This window comes from Ursus maritimus, unplaced genomic scaffold, assembly GCF_017311325.1.
Source record: "Ursus maritimus isolate PB19 unplaced genomic scaffold, ASM1731132v1 scaffold_1, whole genome shotgun sequence".
Classification (NCBI taxonomy): domain Eukaryota; kingdom Metazoa; phylum Chordata; class Mammalia; order Carnivora; family Ursidae; genus Ursus; species Ursus maritimus.
The window spans coordinates 4,739,298-4,756,772 of record NW_024423343.1 but is presented as its reverse complement, the minus strand read 5'-3'; the positions used below and the strand labels follow the sequence as shown (position 1 = coordinate 4,756,772).

Here is a 17,475-nt window from a genome sequence, read left to right as displayed (position 1 = left end):
GGTTGTTTATAAGCCATTGAATCTGTGATATCTTTGTTATAACAGCCCAGATGGATGAAGACAGGGTTAAAAAAAAGAATATGGCAAATAGCAAGCCACCAGAGTGGCTCAAAACGACAACAACAAACCACACACACACACACACACGCATGCACACACACACGCACGCACACACGCACACACACGCGCGCACACACGCACACACACACACGCACACACACACGCACAATCCTAGTGCAGGTAAGAGTACGGAGCACCCGAAACTCAGAAGCTTTGCTGGTCAAACATAAATTGGAATAACCAGGTTGGAAAACTGTTTGGCAAGTATCTACTAACACTGAAAAAAGAAGAAAGCATTCACGCAGCAACTCTACTCCTGGGTGTATGTCCGTCGTACACATACACACTTTAACCCAAAGTCTTCTACAAGAATGCTCTCCGTGACATGAAGAAGGAGCTGGAAATCACACAGACACACACCACCAGTAGCACAGTTAAATAAACGTGTTCACGTAATGGGATAGTCTGGAGCAGTGGGAATGAACAGTCTGCAAATACATGCACAGAATGGATGAATCCTGCAGAACGTTTGAGCAGAAGAAGCCAGAACCAAGAGTACACGGAGTGTGATTTTATGTAAGGTTCAAAACTAAGCAAAGGTAAGTGGCGGTGTTAGAAATCATGGCAGCGGTTACGCTTGGAAGGGGGGTAACTGGAGAGGGGCACGAGGGGGCTTCTGGGCGCTGCTTACACAGGGGGCTTCGGCTGGTGAACACTCACTGAGCCGTCCAGTAGCCACACGGCTCCTTTCTCTTCATGTTATATGCCGATTCAAAGCTTAGAAAATAGATACAGGCGTATTGTGGCATTCTTTCACTTTCATAAACAGCTTTATTGAGATATGTTTATTAATATAAATAGATAAATGATAGTATAACATTATGAAAAAATTGGAGAAAAAAGGCACCACAATATACAAATGATTACCTTTCACAACATCGTTACTTCTTGTTTAATATAGTGTTTTAATTGGTGGTATTATGAAAGTCTGGCCTTTTCCTGACACTTTTCTCTACTTCTTCAATGAGGACAGGTGGGGGGAGGGGGAAAAGCAGATGCTTCTGCTGCGGCTTATGGAACCTCTTCGGTCCACTCCTATGAAATCAGTGTTGTAGGTCAAAGTGGTTGAGGATAGCATCTAATAGGGTTCAACCTAATAGGTTTTCATTTGCACCATTTCCAGATAGAACCATTGTTTGATCTTAACAGTATCATTTTTTGAGTGAAGTGTGTAAGAAGAGATTTATAACTTATGCCTATTTCCAGTAAAGTTTTCCATATTTTTTCATGTTACCTAGAGACAATCAGCCACATGCAAGTTAAGATTGTATACTTGCTCTGAGTTATAAAAAATGTGTCCTTGCTCATTATCAAGATTCAACAAGGAGCCAATCGATTGTTTGCAAACCTTGGACCTCATGTATTCCCAGCTGGGGGAAAGACGGGGCAGGAACACACACCATGACGTATAACGTGCATGGGAGTGGAGACAGGTGGCCTTCAGCCGGCAGCCCAGGGCTCCGTGCACAGGGCATTTTGCCAGCCCTGCGGCTTTTGCGCTGAGGGGGAGGCCAAGCAGAACTTATACCTTCATGAGGCGTAAGTGACATCTAACATCCTGTTAATTTCAGGTGTGTAACATCATGCCTTGATGTTTGCAAAATGATCACCACAGTAAGACTAGTACACACGGGTGATCCTACATAGTTAGGAAGTGTTTTTCTTCTGATAACTTTTAAGATCTACTTTCTTAGTAACTCTCAGATGCGCAATCCAGTATTAGTAACTCGCATTACCACACGTGCACTGCACCCCAGGACGTGTGCATTTATACCGGGGAGTTTGTAGCTTCTTTCGCACATTCTGTAACATTTCCTAATCGTGAAAGTAACCATTAGCTCTGAACTCCACCAGGCAAAATCACTGGGTCTCCTTTAAGCCGTTGGTCCCCACAGCCACACAGGCCAGTGGCCTCTAGCACCTCGTCACCTGTCACAGCCTGCAACACTGCCCCACCTCTTCTGTTCCCTGCAGTGGTGATCTTTGGGAAGATCTGAGCACTCTGAGGGTTCTTTCTGAGTAGAATGTCAGTTTCCTGCAGGCCCTGCCACCTGGAGAACCGGTCTTCAATGTCAGGTGGTGCCAAGCTTGGCAGAACCCACTTCTTCTTGGCCACTGACCTGTCTCCATTGGGCTCCAGTTACTGTCTTCACTCTGGCGAATGCCTGAGTACTGTGACTTGGTCCCTTTGAAACAAGCGAACTATGGGACATATGGACCATTATCTTGGCATTTCTTCTGCCAGGGAGTGAGTCCATCATCCTGAAGACGCTGCTAGTCAGATGGCTGTCTAACTGGACACGGGCGGGCAGGGCATGTGGGTATATACTTGGTATCAGGTGCTCCTGGGTGTGGCCCACTCATGTGGTCATTTGACTATTTAACTAATGGCAACAATGCCCACAATGATCTCTGGTTTGCCCCCTTTCTGATTCCCAGGGCGTAAGTGGCGCCTAGAACAGAACTCTGAAATTTTATGTGCCTTTGAGTCACCTGGGATGTAATAAGCTGCAGATTCTGATTTGTAGGTCTGGGGTGGAGCCCAAGATGATGTATTTCCAATAATGTCTTTGGGGACCAACTGCGTCAGGATCCTCTGAGAGCTTGTCATACTTGCAGAATCTTGGGCCCCAGTCGTGACCTGCTGATAAAGAATCTGCATGTTAACAAGATTCATCGGAGGTTCAAGCGCACAGCCAGCAGGAAGGGGCGCTGCTCAGGGACACAGCAGTGCGGGCGACCAGACACAGGGGCAGCTGGCAGAGCCCTCTCATGCACCGGTGCTGTGCAAGCCCCTTGGGACCAATCTGGATCATTCCTCCCTTACCGTTCAGGTGACTTTGATCCCCCGCCACCCCTCCCTTCCCTTCCCCTCCCTGGCGGTCTGTTTGCTGTTGCATAAACACTTTCCAAGTCTGCTGCGGTCCACCTTGAACTCTTCCTACTTAACAAGCACCTGTTTTGTGCACTGGGCCTTCTCCCCACCTTACTATGCGTGTTCTTTAAAATCCCAGGGACCCCAGGCAGAGATGGGGTCTGGTGGCAGGATCAGAGGATATTTTTGTTGACCTCTAGCCACCCGAAGGTGCCCTGGAAGCAGCCACATGACACCGGCATCTAGTTTCAGCGGCCAGCACCCCCCGGTCTCCCTTCACAGAAGGCAGGCTCTGGGCTCTGGAGATGATGTGCAGGAAGAAATCTTAGGAGAGTTTATTGACCTAATAATGCCAGCACGACACCTGGTTGAAAGCACTGTGGGGTCTCCTATGTGTCTCCAAGTAGCCAACTTTCAAGAAGATTTTATTGGCCCCAATATACTAATATCCCCTCCACTCTCCCGGTTTGGCTCCCTTCTTATCACCAAGACAACCTCCATTTGGTAGGGATGCATCAAGGCAACCAGGACGAAGGCTTTGACAAATGTCTCCTATTACAGGGGCCTTAGCTCTTCCCTCCACACTTGATGGAAGTCTTTAGGATTTAGCACGTCCAAATGATGTATGTGTGCACATGCGTCCACATTCGGCAGTGATGATGGTGTGATAAAGGTACATGCAGTGGCCATACCCCAATGTAATGGCCAAGACAAAAAGAAAATCGTGGGCAAACACGGTTATTTGGCTCTGGAGAAGTCCCATCCAATCCTAGTTTTGATGAGGAGAGGAGAAGGAGCAGATGTCAAGTTTTCTGTTCTTCTGCATTTCTTCTAAATCTGTTTGAATATTAAGCCTGTCTGGTTAATATTCATCTCTTGAAATATTGGGTCTTTGCAGCCTTAACTTGCTACTCTTACTCTGTGTGTAAATTATCATAGATGTTAAAATAGGTAATACCCCCTTCCTCACAGCGTAACCCCCTCTCATCTCGCACCCCATTCTCTCCACCATTATGACGCATGTCTCCGTAATAAAGTGTGGCATCTTTATGAAGCTGGGGGACTGAGCTTGCAATGGAATCCTCACTTGGCCATCGGCAGTGTTTGTTTTCAGAGGCGAGTCTTGTCCTCCTTCCGCCTTGTGCATGCAGGGCTGCCTACATGAAGCATCCGGTCCCTTAGGGTGTTCAGGACTCAAGGGGGAGCATTAAGATGGATTCATCTACTCCTGGATTCTTGGTGCTAAGGATTTGTCTCTTTAGCATCTAGCACAAGAGGCACCCTCTGGAGCACCCACCTCCAGCATCTCCTCTGTCCTATCCTGCGCCAGTCATAACTGCACGTGGGAGCGTAGAGCTCCATCCCGGGAGTGGGGGGAGGGGTAAAGGCGGAGGCTGGTTAGCGCGGGCCTCTTGCCCCTTGAGCTACAGCGGTGCTTACAAATGTCCACTTGAGGGCACTGTGATCCCAGAATTGTTTTGGTGTCCCCTTCAACTGGGCCCTTGGGCTGGCGACCACCTGGTCCATCTCTTCATCAAACCCTCAATGTGCTGGTTGAGAAATGAGAATATTTTCCATTTTCCTCAAGGATGGAGGCCTTGAGGCCACTGACTGGCATGCCCGCTGTCTCTGCACAGAGACAACATCAGATGTCCTTAGCCTGGGGAGCCATGTGAGTGAGAAGAGTTAGTCCAGTCTCTGCAGGGGTGGTCAGTTCTCTAGGGCTGCCAGTGCACCGGTAACCCCAGGTTGATCCGTGATGGGTGGGACAGAAACTGGGTCTACCCTCCTTGCAGGGCTGAGGGCCTGGGTGGAGGGCCCAGCCTAGGAAGCCAGGCCCAAAAGCAGCAGCGGAATCTTGTCATCCTGGGGTCATCTTGATAGTATCAGTTGAGCTCAGGAAGACCTATCATTCCTTCCCTTCCTGGAGAGAGGAGAAAAACTAGAAATAGGCCTCACCAAGGCCAGATTTTGAGCATTTGGACGATGGCACAGGCCAGCCTCTGTAGGAGCAATACGCACCCCGGCAGTCCCGAAGTTCTCCGCCCACTGGACATGGTCCCATCACGCTCCAGGGACAGACACAAAACCTCAGTCATGCCATTTCCCATCCGCTCATTTCCATAAGCATTATTTAATCCGATGGCACAATAATCCTTCCCTTGTGTATGTGTGCGTATGTATTATGCAAGATCCAAAGTCACCTGATGCCAGGAGGAAAATAAAAACTCTGCATAGGGCAGAAATAATTTGCAAGGCCGACTTGGGTAAGAGTGTTCGCAAATGAACTCCAGGGGACCCACAGCTTTCAGAGGTCCACGCAGGCCCCCCTTTGAAAAGCTGCGTAACAAAAGGGCCTGGCTGGGGGCATTATAATTTGTTCCGACTAGTTCCAAAGTACTCATATTTTCAATGATGCGAAGAGAAATACTAATGTCACAGGACGTGGGCATTGTGCTCCGAATAAATACACACACAAAAGCTAAGCGTGGGTATTTTGGATGTCTTGTTGGGGAAGATGTAATTGCATTTACCTTAGAGAACACTTTGAAGTAGGAGGCTGTTTTATATAAAGGTAACATTCCCCATCAGCTGGTCTGCCGGCTGCAGAATTCACGCAGGATCAATTAATTTCCATGCGGAGTAAAATCTACCTTTCAAGAGGGAAGATGTCATCCTTTCTCTGGCTGTTTGATCAAGCACCGACTCACCTGTGGGGATGACGTACTGTGTTCAGAGGACCCTGGGAGCCCCCGGGACTCCTGCGGGTCTGGGCTCCCCGTGTGTGCCGTGGGGAGCCCCAGGTGTTGGGCTGGTATCAGCTTCTGCACAGGCCTGGTGCTGCCGGAGTACAGCATGATGAGAGCCCCCCGCCCTCTGAACTTCATGAACACTGGAGTCTGGCTGGTGGGGTGAAGAGCCACATCTCACGGAGGATGGGTCGGAAGTGGCCCATGCGACTTCATACCTAACGTGAAGTGTTGCTCCCCAGTTTCTCTCTGTTCCAGGTCAGAGGGCTCAGAGTGGGTGCCTTGCACCTGCCTCCCGGCTGGCCCTCCCTCCCAGCCTTCTTGCCAAGGATGAGCTTGTCCATCTCCCCTACATCGTTCACATTTCTCCAGACCACAGCTGAACTGGCTCTGCTTTGATCCAATATTCCTACTTCCCTAGGGGTCCCCGAAGCCCAAGGGCTGCCGTGGCAGGTGGCAGTGGTCACAGTTTAGCAGATATGAGGTTACTTGACTCAGAGTGAAGACAACATGGAGAACAAAATGAATGAGGAAGACCAGCGGGACTGAGGGGTTGGCAGGTCGGATGTGTGTGTGTGGGGGGTGGTCACTGGGGCTCCCTGGGTCTCTTCTTTGAGGCCAACTGATGCTTGGATGCCCAACCACAGGTCTTGGAGTGCGGCATAATGCCCAGCCAGGCCTGGAGGGGACAGTGGCTGTTCCCTGGGGTGCAGGTGGGGGTTACCAGTAAACAATGTAGCCCCCCCATGTCTATTTCTTCTCCTCTAGAATTTCCACTCTGTGGACGCTGCAAGGTACTTCTGCCCCCTCACCTCCTGGGCCTCTATTCGGCCGAGCCAAGCGTGCTTGTTTCCCATGATATTTTTCATGAACAATTGAGTCCTTAAAACTTACATTTTTTGGGCGCCTGGGTAGCGCAGTCGTTAAGCGTCTGCCTTCGGCTCAGGGCGTGATCCCAGCGTTCCGGAATCGAGTCCCACATCGGGCTCCTCGGCTGGGAGCCTGCTTCTTCCTCTCCCACTCCCCTGCTGTGTTCCCTCTCTCGCTGGCTGTCTCTCTGTCACATAAATAAATAAAAAAAATCATTAAAAAAAACCTTACATTTTTCATTGTTCAATGTGATCTGATTTTTATTGATTTTGAAAGATTTATTTATTTATTTTGGAGTGAGAGAGAGTGTGGGAAGGAGGGGCAGAGGGAGAGGGAGAGCCAGAATGCCCAAGCAGACTCCCCACTGAGCATGGAGCCCTGTGTGGGGCTCAGTGGGACTTGATCCCAAGACCCTGCGTCAGACCTGAGCAGAAACCGAGAGTCTGATATTGAACCAACTGTGCCACCCAGCTGCCCCCGTTACCTGCTTTTTAAAAACATACTGTAGGATTCCAGATGAGCTCCCTAAGGACATAGACAGAGATAAGGTTTTTAGTGCAAAAATCGTAATTAAAATGGACAACACATCAGGGATGCTATAGGATCTTCTTTACCAAATCTTTTAAATTTATGGCGTTTTAGAGCTATTCTCTTTCTAGCCTGCTTTCACACAGAGCACGACAGAGGCCCGAGCCGCCATGTTTAGATTTTGATCTCATTTATTTTAATTTACACTTGCTCGTCCCAGTTTTTTAAAAAATATTTTATTCTGGGGCGCCTGGGTGGCACAGCGGTTAAGCGTCTGCCTTCGGCTCAGGGCGTGATCCCGGCGTTATGGGATCGAGCCCCACATCAGGCTCCTCCGCTATGAGCCTGCTTCTTCCTCTCCCACTCCCCCTGCTTGTGTTCCCTCTCTCGCTGGCTGTCTCTATCTCTGTCAAATAAATAAAACTCTTTTAAAAAATATTTTATTCTAATTGCAGATGAATTAGTTAATTAACTGCAAATGCATTAGTTAATTAATTGTGGTATGCAGTAAATGAGAAAAGTCTGGGAAAAACTGCAAATGACAAAGAAAAGAAGCATTCTCGTACCCCACTTCCTGGAGGGACCTGCTCTTCTCATTCTGTGCATATGTGCGGGTTCCCTAACATGCATCACCCTTGATCATATTTCATCCTTGGAGCTATTTTGTCAAACACGGTAAATACCAAGGGGAGGTTTCAGAGGGAAATTTGTAGCTCTAAAAGCGTATATTTAAAAGAAAAAAGGCTAAAAATCAATGAGATAATTGTCCTCAAAAACTTAGAAAAAGAATAGCAAATTAATCCCTAAGAAGTGTGGAAAGGAGGAAGTGGTAAGGATAAGCTCAGAAATTAATACAATAAAAACATTACAAAAGCCAACTCCTTGAAAATGATGAAGCCCTGAAGAGACGAGCCGAGGGAGTGGAGAAGAGGCATCAATAACAGACATCAGGGGAACCTGTTCAGGTCCTACAGACTTCAGGGATTGTTAGGGTACTGGGAGCAACTTTATGCCAATAAACGTGAACATTTAGATAAATTATACACATTTCTTAAACTATACAACTTACAAAACTGACACAGGAAGAAATAGATTCTGAATTGCTGTATAATACTTCCAGATGTTAAATTGGAAACGGAAATCTTTTCCACAAAAAAACCTCTCAATTCACCTGTAATGCTACCAAAACTTTAAAGAAGATGTAATGCTAATCTCGCACAAATTCTTGCAGCTAGAAAAAGAAAGAATTCTTTCCTACTGATTTAATGAGGTCTTGATATGAAAAGCCAACAAGAACATTGTGAGAGAAGAAAATTATAGAGCAGTTTTATTTAAGAACAGAGCTGGAAATATTCTATGCAAAATATAAACAAAGATAATACAATCATTATACAAAACACACTTCAAACGCAACCTTTTATTTGAAAATGTGAGGCCAGTTTAACACTCAAAACAACAGTTACTACCCATGTGTCAGGACAAGTAAATTATAACATGGTGGCAATGGGACATAAATGGGACAGAAAGATGGTAGCAAAGGACACAAAGAATCAACTCGCTGTTACATAGGGCACAAAAAAGGTGTAACCACAAAGAAAAAAATCAATAAGCTTGGTTACAGTCTCGTGAAGTCACATCAAAATGCCAGGAAGGCAGTGAAAGCGTTAGCTGGAGAGTGGGAGACGGTATTGCCGCCATGTACCTGCAAACGGCTTCTCTCTAGAACGGAGGAAGAACTCCAAAGCTGGTTAAGGAAGAGAGAGACAACCCAGCAGAGAAACGGGCGAGAGCCTTATCGGGCATCGCACAACAGAGTAGATCCAAACGGTCCCTAAGCGTCTAGAAAGGTGAGCAACCTCGGCGGTCAGCCGGGAGAAGGCAGCTAAAGGCACCGATTGGTGCCAGGACACCCACTCCCGAGGGGTGACCACCCACAGGGCCGGCCACGCCACGTTGCGGAAGGTCGTGGAGTGGCATGGGGAAATCAGGACTGCCTCCTACACTGAGCGTGCTCTGGCGCGAGCAGCTCTGAGCTCTAGCTGTTTACCTTATTCATGAACACTGGGTTTTGCGTCTCTTAGGAGAAAAACCTTGGCACCCTGGGGCCGTTTGCTGCGCATACGCTGACCATTCGGTGGTGGGCCAAGGACATTGTGCTGTGATGGTTTGGCTGCCTTCTCAAGGAAGCATCTGGCAGTTGTTTGGGAGACGTGGTGAACCCGGCCATGGTCCTTTTATCACAAGTGTCCTTGATGACTGTCACAGGTTAAGGGTTTACAGATTCCTGTCTCTGGGATGCCTCTGTCCTAAGGGCAGTAGGAACTTGGAGCTAGAAGGATCTTTATCTTTTAGGGAGTCCGCCCTGGGTTTTTTATGGATGAGGAAGCACACACGGCACCGCAGGGGCCCATAGGATGGGCCGGGAATCACCCCCTGTTCAGTCAGCTTCCTACTTCTCCAAGTCACATGCGCGGTCTTGTGGCAGTGGGGCGCAGCTCCGTGACTTCGGGCACACCCCTGACCTCTCTGAGCCCTGCTTGCGGAGTGGGGATAACGGTTTTGGTTTTCAGCGGAGATGCACTTCCGGCAGGTGACCGTCGCCAGTGTGCTCCTGGCCTGCAGCAGCTGGCCCTTCCTGCCTCTCCCCGCGCCAGGTGCCGCTGAGTGGGAGCCGTCGGGGGTCTGCGCAGCCTTTCCTGTTTTGAGGAGCAGGAAGCGGATGTTTTCATGGCGGACTCACGCGGTGTAAGCTCACCACCCCCGCCCCTCTGCGGCCAGGAGCACCTGCATGGGGATCTCCCCCATTTGCGGCTTCCCGTCCCTGCTGCAGCCCCGGGAGAGGCCTGAGGCTCGGGATGCGTGGGTGCCACCAGCCCTGCTGAGGAAATGCGGGCTTGTGGGAGGTGCGTGTATAGCGTGTATGTGCCTGTGTGTGTGCATGTGTGTGTGTGTGGGGGGGTACGTGTATGGGTTGATAGGTGTGGCGTGTGTGTATACACGTATCTGTGTAAGTGTGTCTATATGTCTCTATGTGTGTGTTTGTATGTCTAATGTGTGCCATGAGCTGTATGTTGGTGTCGTGTGTTTGTGTGTTGTGTGTACATGTGTTGTGTATATGTATGTGCGTGTGTGGCTGGACTGGCCCAAGGTCACGCAGCGGCTTTGTGGACTTGGACCCAGCCCAGCCGGCCTGGGTTGCTCCCCAAGAAGCCACGCCCCTTCCCAGGCAGGCTGGGGCGAGGCGGCCAAGGACTCTAGAGGTGAAGCCGGGGAGGCCATGCACGGAAGTCTACCAGACCCCAAAACTGGCCCCCAACAAGGGAAACAGAGTTGAGTGAAAGGGTTGGAGATGGAGGGTGGTGGGGGGGACCCTGCAGAGTGTCCCAGGCTTCTCCCAAGACCCTTTCTTTCACGCTGGCCCGAGGAGGTGGGAGCTTCCCAACTCCCCTCCCCTCCCCTCCCCTCCTTCAGCGCAGCACAGCGCAGCACTATTATCTCACGAAGGTAGAGGCCTCCACTGCAGCACTTGCTCTGCTGGGCAAGGTCTAGCTTGAGCATCAGAAGCAATTGAACAGCAAGCAATGCTCACAGAGAACATAGGTGGTTCCAGACACTGTGGCAGGTGCAGTGTGCATAGCTGGGCTTCCTCCTCCCGGCAGCTCAGTGAGGCAGAAACTAAATGCATGCCCACTGGGGACTCAGAGTGTGCACAGCCAGTTAGGGCGAGAGCCGGGATGAGACTCTGCCCTGGGGTCTGCCAGGGCCTTTGCCCTAAACCACTAGACTGGACGGCAGTGGGGCCCTGCGCCTGGTTGCCATGCGGGGGAACTGGGCTAAGGCTTCAGGCAAGAAGACAGTGATCTGACCACAAATCAGAGTGTGGGGGAGGCCAGAATGACCCCGCCCCCCGACTCCTGGGCTCCCATTTCCCTCCCCAAAGTCAAGGCTGCAAACCCTACTGAGGCCATCCCACGTGCTAGGGCCCTGAAACACACTGTCTTAAGTCATTACATAGGCACGAAGCACAGCCGTTGGCAAGAGCTAAAGCATCAGACAGACCGGCCACTTCTGCCTGGAGTCTCAGATTCTCCATCCCAGCGAGTCCCTGCAGGGACGAAGCCAGGCAGCGCAAGCCCGATGCCAGAGACGAGCCCGGGTTCTCGGTGACACACACCCATTGCGCGATCTGGCCTTGCACAGTCGTTGCACAACCATTTGATTCCTGTCTCTCCTCCCCCGCTCGACTGCAAAGCGGCTCGCTCGCCTTGCAATCCGGGTGCTGCACATAGAGGGCGCTCCGTGCAAGACTGGGGAGATGAGCAAAGCAACGCTGCTTTGCTGCAGCTGTGAATTCTAATGAGACGGAATTGTTCAGGACCGTGCATTCACGGGTGATTCTAAGGGAGCGGTTTCGGGGGCTGGGAGACAGTGCTTTGGGCCGAGGTCCTTTTGGTTTTCCAAATCCCACTGCTTCGGCGGCTGCTCGCTCGGTTCCAAGTCCACTGTCTCTTACTTCCTCTGCTGTCGTTAGCATCGCCCCATGCGTCTCTTCAAGTCTGGACTTTCAAGGACATCGGAAGCCACTTCTCTCAGAGGTTTGGGTCCCCTGGTGTCATTAGTGGCTGAAAATAGTGTCACTCTTGTGAAATAGCCCTGTGATGCCTACCTCAATGACTGCCTTTGTGTTACATGTGGACGTGGGCTTAGGAAGAGTCTCCAAATAGCATGAGGGTGTTCTAACTTGCTAGTTCTAAACGGAGGTATTTGTGTAAGCCCCGACGCTCTCAGGGACCTTTTAGGAAACGCCGTGTTATCAGGCCCCTGAACGTGAAACCCGCTCATTCCTCAGGGCAGAGCCACCAAGAGCTTTAATTCTACTTTAATCAGATTCCATTCCATGGAACGCTCCCTTAATGAGGGTTAATGACATTAATTACTGTCCCCTTCACTTAAGAACATGCTCGAGAGGAGCTAAATGTCACATAATGGCCCAGGAATAGCTCGGGCCCCAGCAGAACTCCCCAGAAGAGCCTATCACTCTTCTTTCCGCCAGCCCCTCCGCCCTCCACCGCACACACCCCCTTTCCTTTTCCTCACGTCATTTCTCCCCTGTCTCTGTCCGTTCGAAATGGGAGGTGGCTCATTGCTGCATCACCTTTCCTGGGGACTTGGGATTTTTTGCACTCTCTCTCTTTTTCTTTCACTCACTCTCTTCCTTCCTTCCTAAGATTTTACTTATTTATTTGAAAGAGAGCGAGCGAGCAAGCATGAACATGGGGGGAGGGACAGAAGCAGGGGCAGAAGCAGGCCCCCGCTGAGGAGGGAGCCCGACACAGGGCTTGATCAGGACCTGAGCTGAAGGCAGACGCTTAACCGACGGAGCCCCCCAGGTGCCCCTGGGCACCACTTCTGAGGTCAGCCTGGTGAAAGCTACTGATTTAAATGTGCAGGTAATTTGATCCGGTCATGTCTCTTCTACAGATTTATCCCACAGATTTTTTCCCCTCATACGTACTGAAAAAAAGAATGTATAGAGGTATCCATTGGGCACTGATGGACCAGCAAAAGGCGGACATGATCCCCATGTCTGTCAGAGACTGGTTATGTCGTATAAATAAGTAACTGTGCTGTATTTGATCAATCGATCGATCCATCCATCCATCCATCCATCCATCCATCCATCTAAATTATGCTGTATCCACAAGGTGGGGCATGGTGTAGCTGACATAAGATGAGGTCAATCTGTGTGTGCTGATATAAAACAATAGCCAAGGCATATTATTAAGTGAAAAGAGCAAGGGGGTAGAACCATATAGATATGATACATAATCCTTTGTGTAAAAATGGTGGGGTTACGTACGTGTGAGCATACGTGCACGCACATACACATCTTGCCACACATCCAAAGCAGGAGCCGTGGTGCGAATACTCCCTGTGCTGGGCTACAGCGTGCCGGGCTCCATGGAATTGGCAGTGACATATGGGGGGTCCGCTCGTGCAGAGCAGAGGGCTCCTGTGAGCGGGGCAAGACTCGCTGGGCTGGGAGGCATCATCGTCGTTCTCGGGAACCAGGAGGTGGAGCGGGCTAGGTCAAGCCATGGGGAACTCAAGGAAAATCTAGTACCATGAGAGGCAGGAGGCCGCAGTTTGGGAGGAGACCATGTGACCAGGAGAGATCCCGTCTCAGTGTGGGTGTGCCATGAGAAGAGCAGGGGACATTGGGACGGGAGTTAGGCTATCCCTACCAATGACTCTGAAGCCAACTGTTCAATACGTGGTCACCTAGCCACATGAGATAAACATCGAGTTCCTCAGTTGGACCAGCCGCATTCCGAGTGCTCAGCAGCGGCGTATGACTGTTGGCTACGGCTGTGGGCGAGCACAGACCTGGACCGCCGTTTGGTCATTGCGGGTGGTCCTCCTGGATGGAGGCTGCTGGAACACACGTGCGTCTGTTACACTTTTGCCATTTAATTATTGTTTATTAAACTTAACACAAATTCGTATGAGCTCTGACCAAGTGCGCTTGTTATTAAACCAAGTTGCATGGTCTTGTCTCCTTGTCGCATGTTAACACTATTTCTTTACAGTTCTCATGACTTTCAGATTTTGACAATGCAGATCCTACTCGTTTGTAATGAGCATCAAATGCTAGAGCCTTCAAGTCTCTTCCTGGGTCATAACCAACGGTCTGGTTCCCATGCTACATGACAGGAAGGGTCTCGGTGCCACCGCCCGGGGACGCATGAAAGTTGAACTGTTCTCTGAGGTGGGGGTGGGGAGTCTGCCCATCTGTCAAGCTGCCTTCGGGGCTTGGCCAGACGCAGCCTGAAGCAGGTAGTGGGGGGCAGGCCCACCGTCTGTGGAAACCTGGGTTCCTTTGGGAAGAGGAGGCACGTCTGCAGCAGGCCAGTTGGAAAGCTGAGCTCATTACGAATGCAGACTCGGGAGATTGCCTTCTGGTGTGTGAAGAGCATGTCCCCAGCACACGGGCCTGTGGCTGTCTCTGTCCTGATCTGTGCCTGTCTCCCATGCAGACACCAGCTGAGGGGGGACGTGCTGGGGACCAGAAGACACCCGGAAAGCATGGGGCATTGAAGAGTTAATCAACCAGGAATCCAGGAAAACCCAGAGAGCTAGCTTGGTCCACAGGGATGGAGATCCTACAACCTTCCATGGCGTGACCAAAACGGTCAGATAAGGTATTCCTAAATTTCAGATGAAATTCAGTTTAGGTCCGAGGTGCCTCGGTGGTGTGGTCAGTTGAGCCTCCAGCTCTTGGTTTCAGCTCAGGTTGTGATCTCAGGGTCACAGGATCGAGCCCTATGTCAGGCTCCGTGCTCAGTGGGGAGTCTGCTGGAGATTCTCCCTCTCCCTCTGCCCCTCCCCCTGCTCATGTGCGCTCTTTCTCTAAAATGAATAAATAAATCTATAAATAAATAAATAAATTCAATTTCAATTAAATTAGGTCTGCTTCCTCCAATGGCATTCTCACCAAAACTTAGAAGCAGGTTATTTACCATCTTCCACCAAACAAACTTTCATATTCATACAAAATTTCAATTTATCTTTGGACCATTATTTTTCTATTCTTTGGTCTTGTTCTCATTTAGCATTTCTTGCTTCTTCCTTCAGGCTTCCTCTTTCCTGCGATTACCCTATGTTTATGTAGTGCTTTTCCTCTCGCCATCGGCCCACTCGTGTCCCCGTGCTTCTCAAGATCACGAGGCTGGAAGGCAGGATGACCTCAGTCCCGCTTCCCCAGATGTCCACTGCGTGACCCTGGGCTTAGGTCCCTCCATCTTCAAAGTCAGAAGATCAAACTCGTTAATTTTTTTTTTAAGTAGGCTCCATGCCCAGCGTGGAGCCCCACATGGGGCTTGAACTCATAACCCTGAGATCAAAACCTGAGCTGAGATCAAGAGTAGATGCTCAACTGACAGAGCCACCCAGGTGCCCCCAAACTCGCTAATTTTAAACATCTTTTTTGGCTCCAGCGACCAAATTACTGAGTCGGTTCAAAGACAACAGTTTTTATTCCATTCTATAAAATAGATTAATAGGGCAAAGAATTAATGTATTAAAATATGTGCAAGATAATATACAGTATATATGGATTAACAAAAAGCCGGAGTGCTGGTGACAGACTCAAGTTACTTACTAGTTGTCAAATTAGAGTATTTTCTAACTATCACGTTGTGAATTTGGCGACTAGTACTGATGGGATGGAAAGATCGTGTGTGGAGTGGATTTCGGTTACACGCAAACTTTACACAGACTGAGAAACAATTACAAGCTCTAGAAACAATTGTGATGGACATCGAACTTGGTGTCCAGCTTACTGAAGAGCTGAGTGGATGCAGGGGCAGGTGAGCTTGGGGCGTCGGCCGGGGTCTTCTTCAGACAGGCAATGGTGAGCCTTCTCCCCGGCGGGTCAGGACCACCTCCATCCCCGAGACACTCAAGGATGGTTCCTTAGAAAGGCATTACTTTTTCTTCTTCTCTTTTTTCCCTTTCTTTTCCTTCTTTTTCCCTTTTTCCTTTTCTTTTTCAGTGTTTCCTCCTGTTAGCGCCAAGGCTCGTTTTTTACCCATGGGGGTTTTGGCATACCAGTCCTGAAATAAAACAGATGTTTAGCAAAATATCAAAATGGCACAAATTCACCGGAATATTCTTAAAAGTGAAGAAAAGCCTTCTAAGAAGGAAGGGGCAAGCAGCCACTAAACTTTGGACATTTAATGTATATTTAATACAAATTCTTTCTCAGGGGTTTTTCCAACCTGTATTTTGACACAACGTGAAATTTCCACCTCAAGGAGTTAACTGTTTCAGAGAATCACAGACCAAATCTAACCAGCAGCTCTTCCTATCAACTTGTCACCTCTTTCTGGGGATCTTACTCTATCCTGAAGGTGTGGGCTCTCTTGGTAACGTGAATGACCTTCTGTGGTTCACAGATGGCCACCAGAAGCTGGACTGGTGGCCATATGGGAGCCATGGGAGGCCACACGAACACTGGGAGGGGGACTGTTGAAAACATGGCAGAAATACTGGAGCCGATATACCCACAAAGCGTCTCGGGGCTCCGACTGGCTCTGTGAATGGATTTTTCTCAACCTTCCCTTTTTGTTTGAAAGCTGAGAAACACCTTAGTTTATAAACTTCATAGTAGTCATAATATTTCACTGAATGACTACACTCCAAGTTGTTTATCAGTTCTCCTATTAATGGACGTATAGGCCATTTCCAAATTTTTGTTAGGAACCACATTGAAATTCATGATTTGTACGTATCTCCTGGTACGTTTATGAGAAAACTTCCCTAGGGCACATACATAGAAATAGGATTTCTATGGGAAATCCCTAGCTGGGAAGCTAGCTCAGTCTTTCTAAGTCTTTAAATGTCTTTATCGTCTCCCGTCTCTTGGGTGCTAGTTTAGTTGGGGATAAATGTCAGGTACACAGTTACTGTTCTCCAGCGCTTTGCAGAAATGATCGCACCGTCTTCTGGAATAGATTTCTGTCAAAGAGCTGCCTGATGGCCCCATCGTTTTTCCTTTGTAGGCAATCTGGCATCTTTGAAGACTGGCTTGCTATCTTATTCCTATGTTCACAATAATGCATGTGTGTGTGGATTTTTTAAATTTGTTCTGGTCACTTGGAGTTCATTTTTAATCTAAGAACTCACGTCTTTAATTCAAGAAAATTTTCAGCAAATATTTCTTCAAATAATTGCTCCTCTGGTAATTCTTCCATTCTCTACTCCCAGAATGTGTATAATTTAGGTGTCAGTGTCTTCAAAGGTTCTTAATTGCAGTTTATAGATTTTATCTTTTTGGTTTTCTGTGTTGCCTCTGGTGAGGCCACATCCTCCAGCCCATAAATTTGCTCTTTGACCATGTCTGGGCTAGAGTTCACACCTCATTTTTTTGCCATTTCAAATTATTGTGTTTTTGATTTCTAAGCTTTCTATTTGTGATTCCCCCCCCCCATAATTTATCTCTTCTTATTCCATTTCTGTCTTTGTTTTAAACCGTACTGCACGTCTCTACCGGACATGATGCGTTCCTTTACTGGTTTCGGAACATCTGAATTATATGAATTTAAACATCTTTGTCAGGTTGAACTCAGCACTAGATTTCCTAAAATGTTTAGGAATTTTTATTTTCAGGTTCATTTTGAGTCGGATGCTCTGTTTTGGTCTCCCTCATTATTCCTCCCTCCCTCACAGTACTGCAGCTGCTTCGACACGATCCTCTAAAGCCAGATCCAGAGGAACGTCTTGTAGTGACGCTTTGAAGGTAACGCTCCTCGGTGACGTCGACACACCACA

The 17,475-nt window shown here is 48.8% G+C and overlaps 1 protein-coding gene across 1 annotated transcript in view; it reads right to left on the bottom strand.

Annotated features, from left to right (window-relative positions):
- Positions 1–15,133: 15,133 nt before the first annotated feature.
- The window catches only part of IQCA1 (IQ motif containing with AAA domain 1), a 165,754-nt gene continuing 163,412 nt past the window's right edge, over positions 15,134–17,475 (bottom strand). The window contains exon 19 of the mRNA XM_008690299.1: positions 15,134–15,758. Within this exon, the coding sequence (XP_008688521.1) occupies positions 15,630–15,758 (129 nt within the window). The 3' untranslated portion in view covers positions 15,134–15,629. The remainder of the gene's footprint in view (positions 15,759–17,475) is intronic.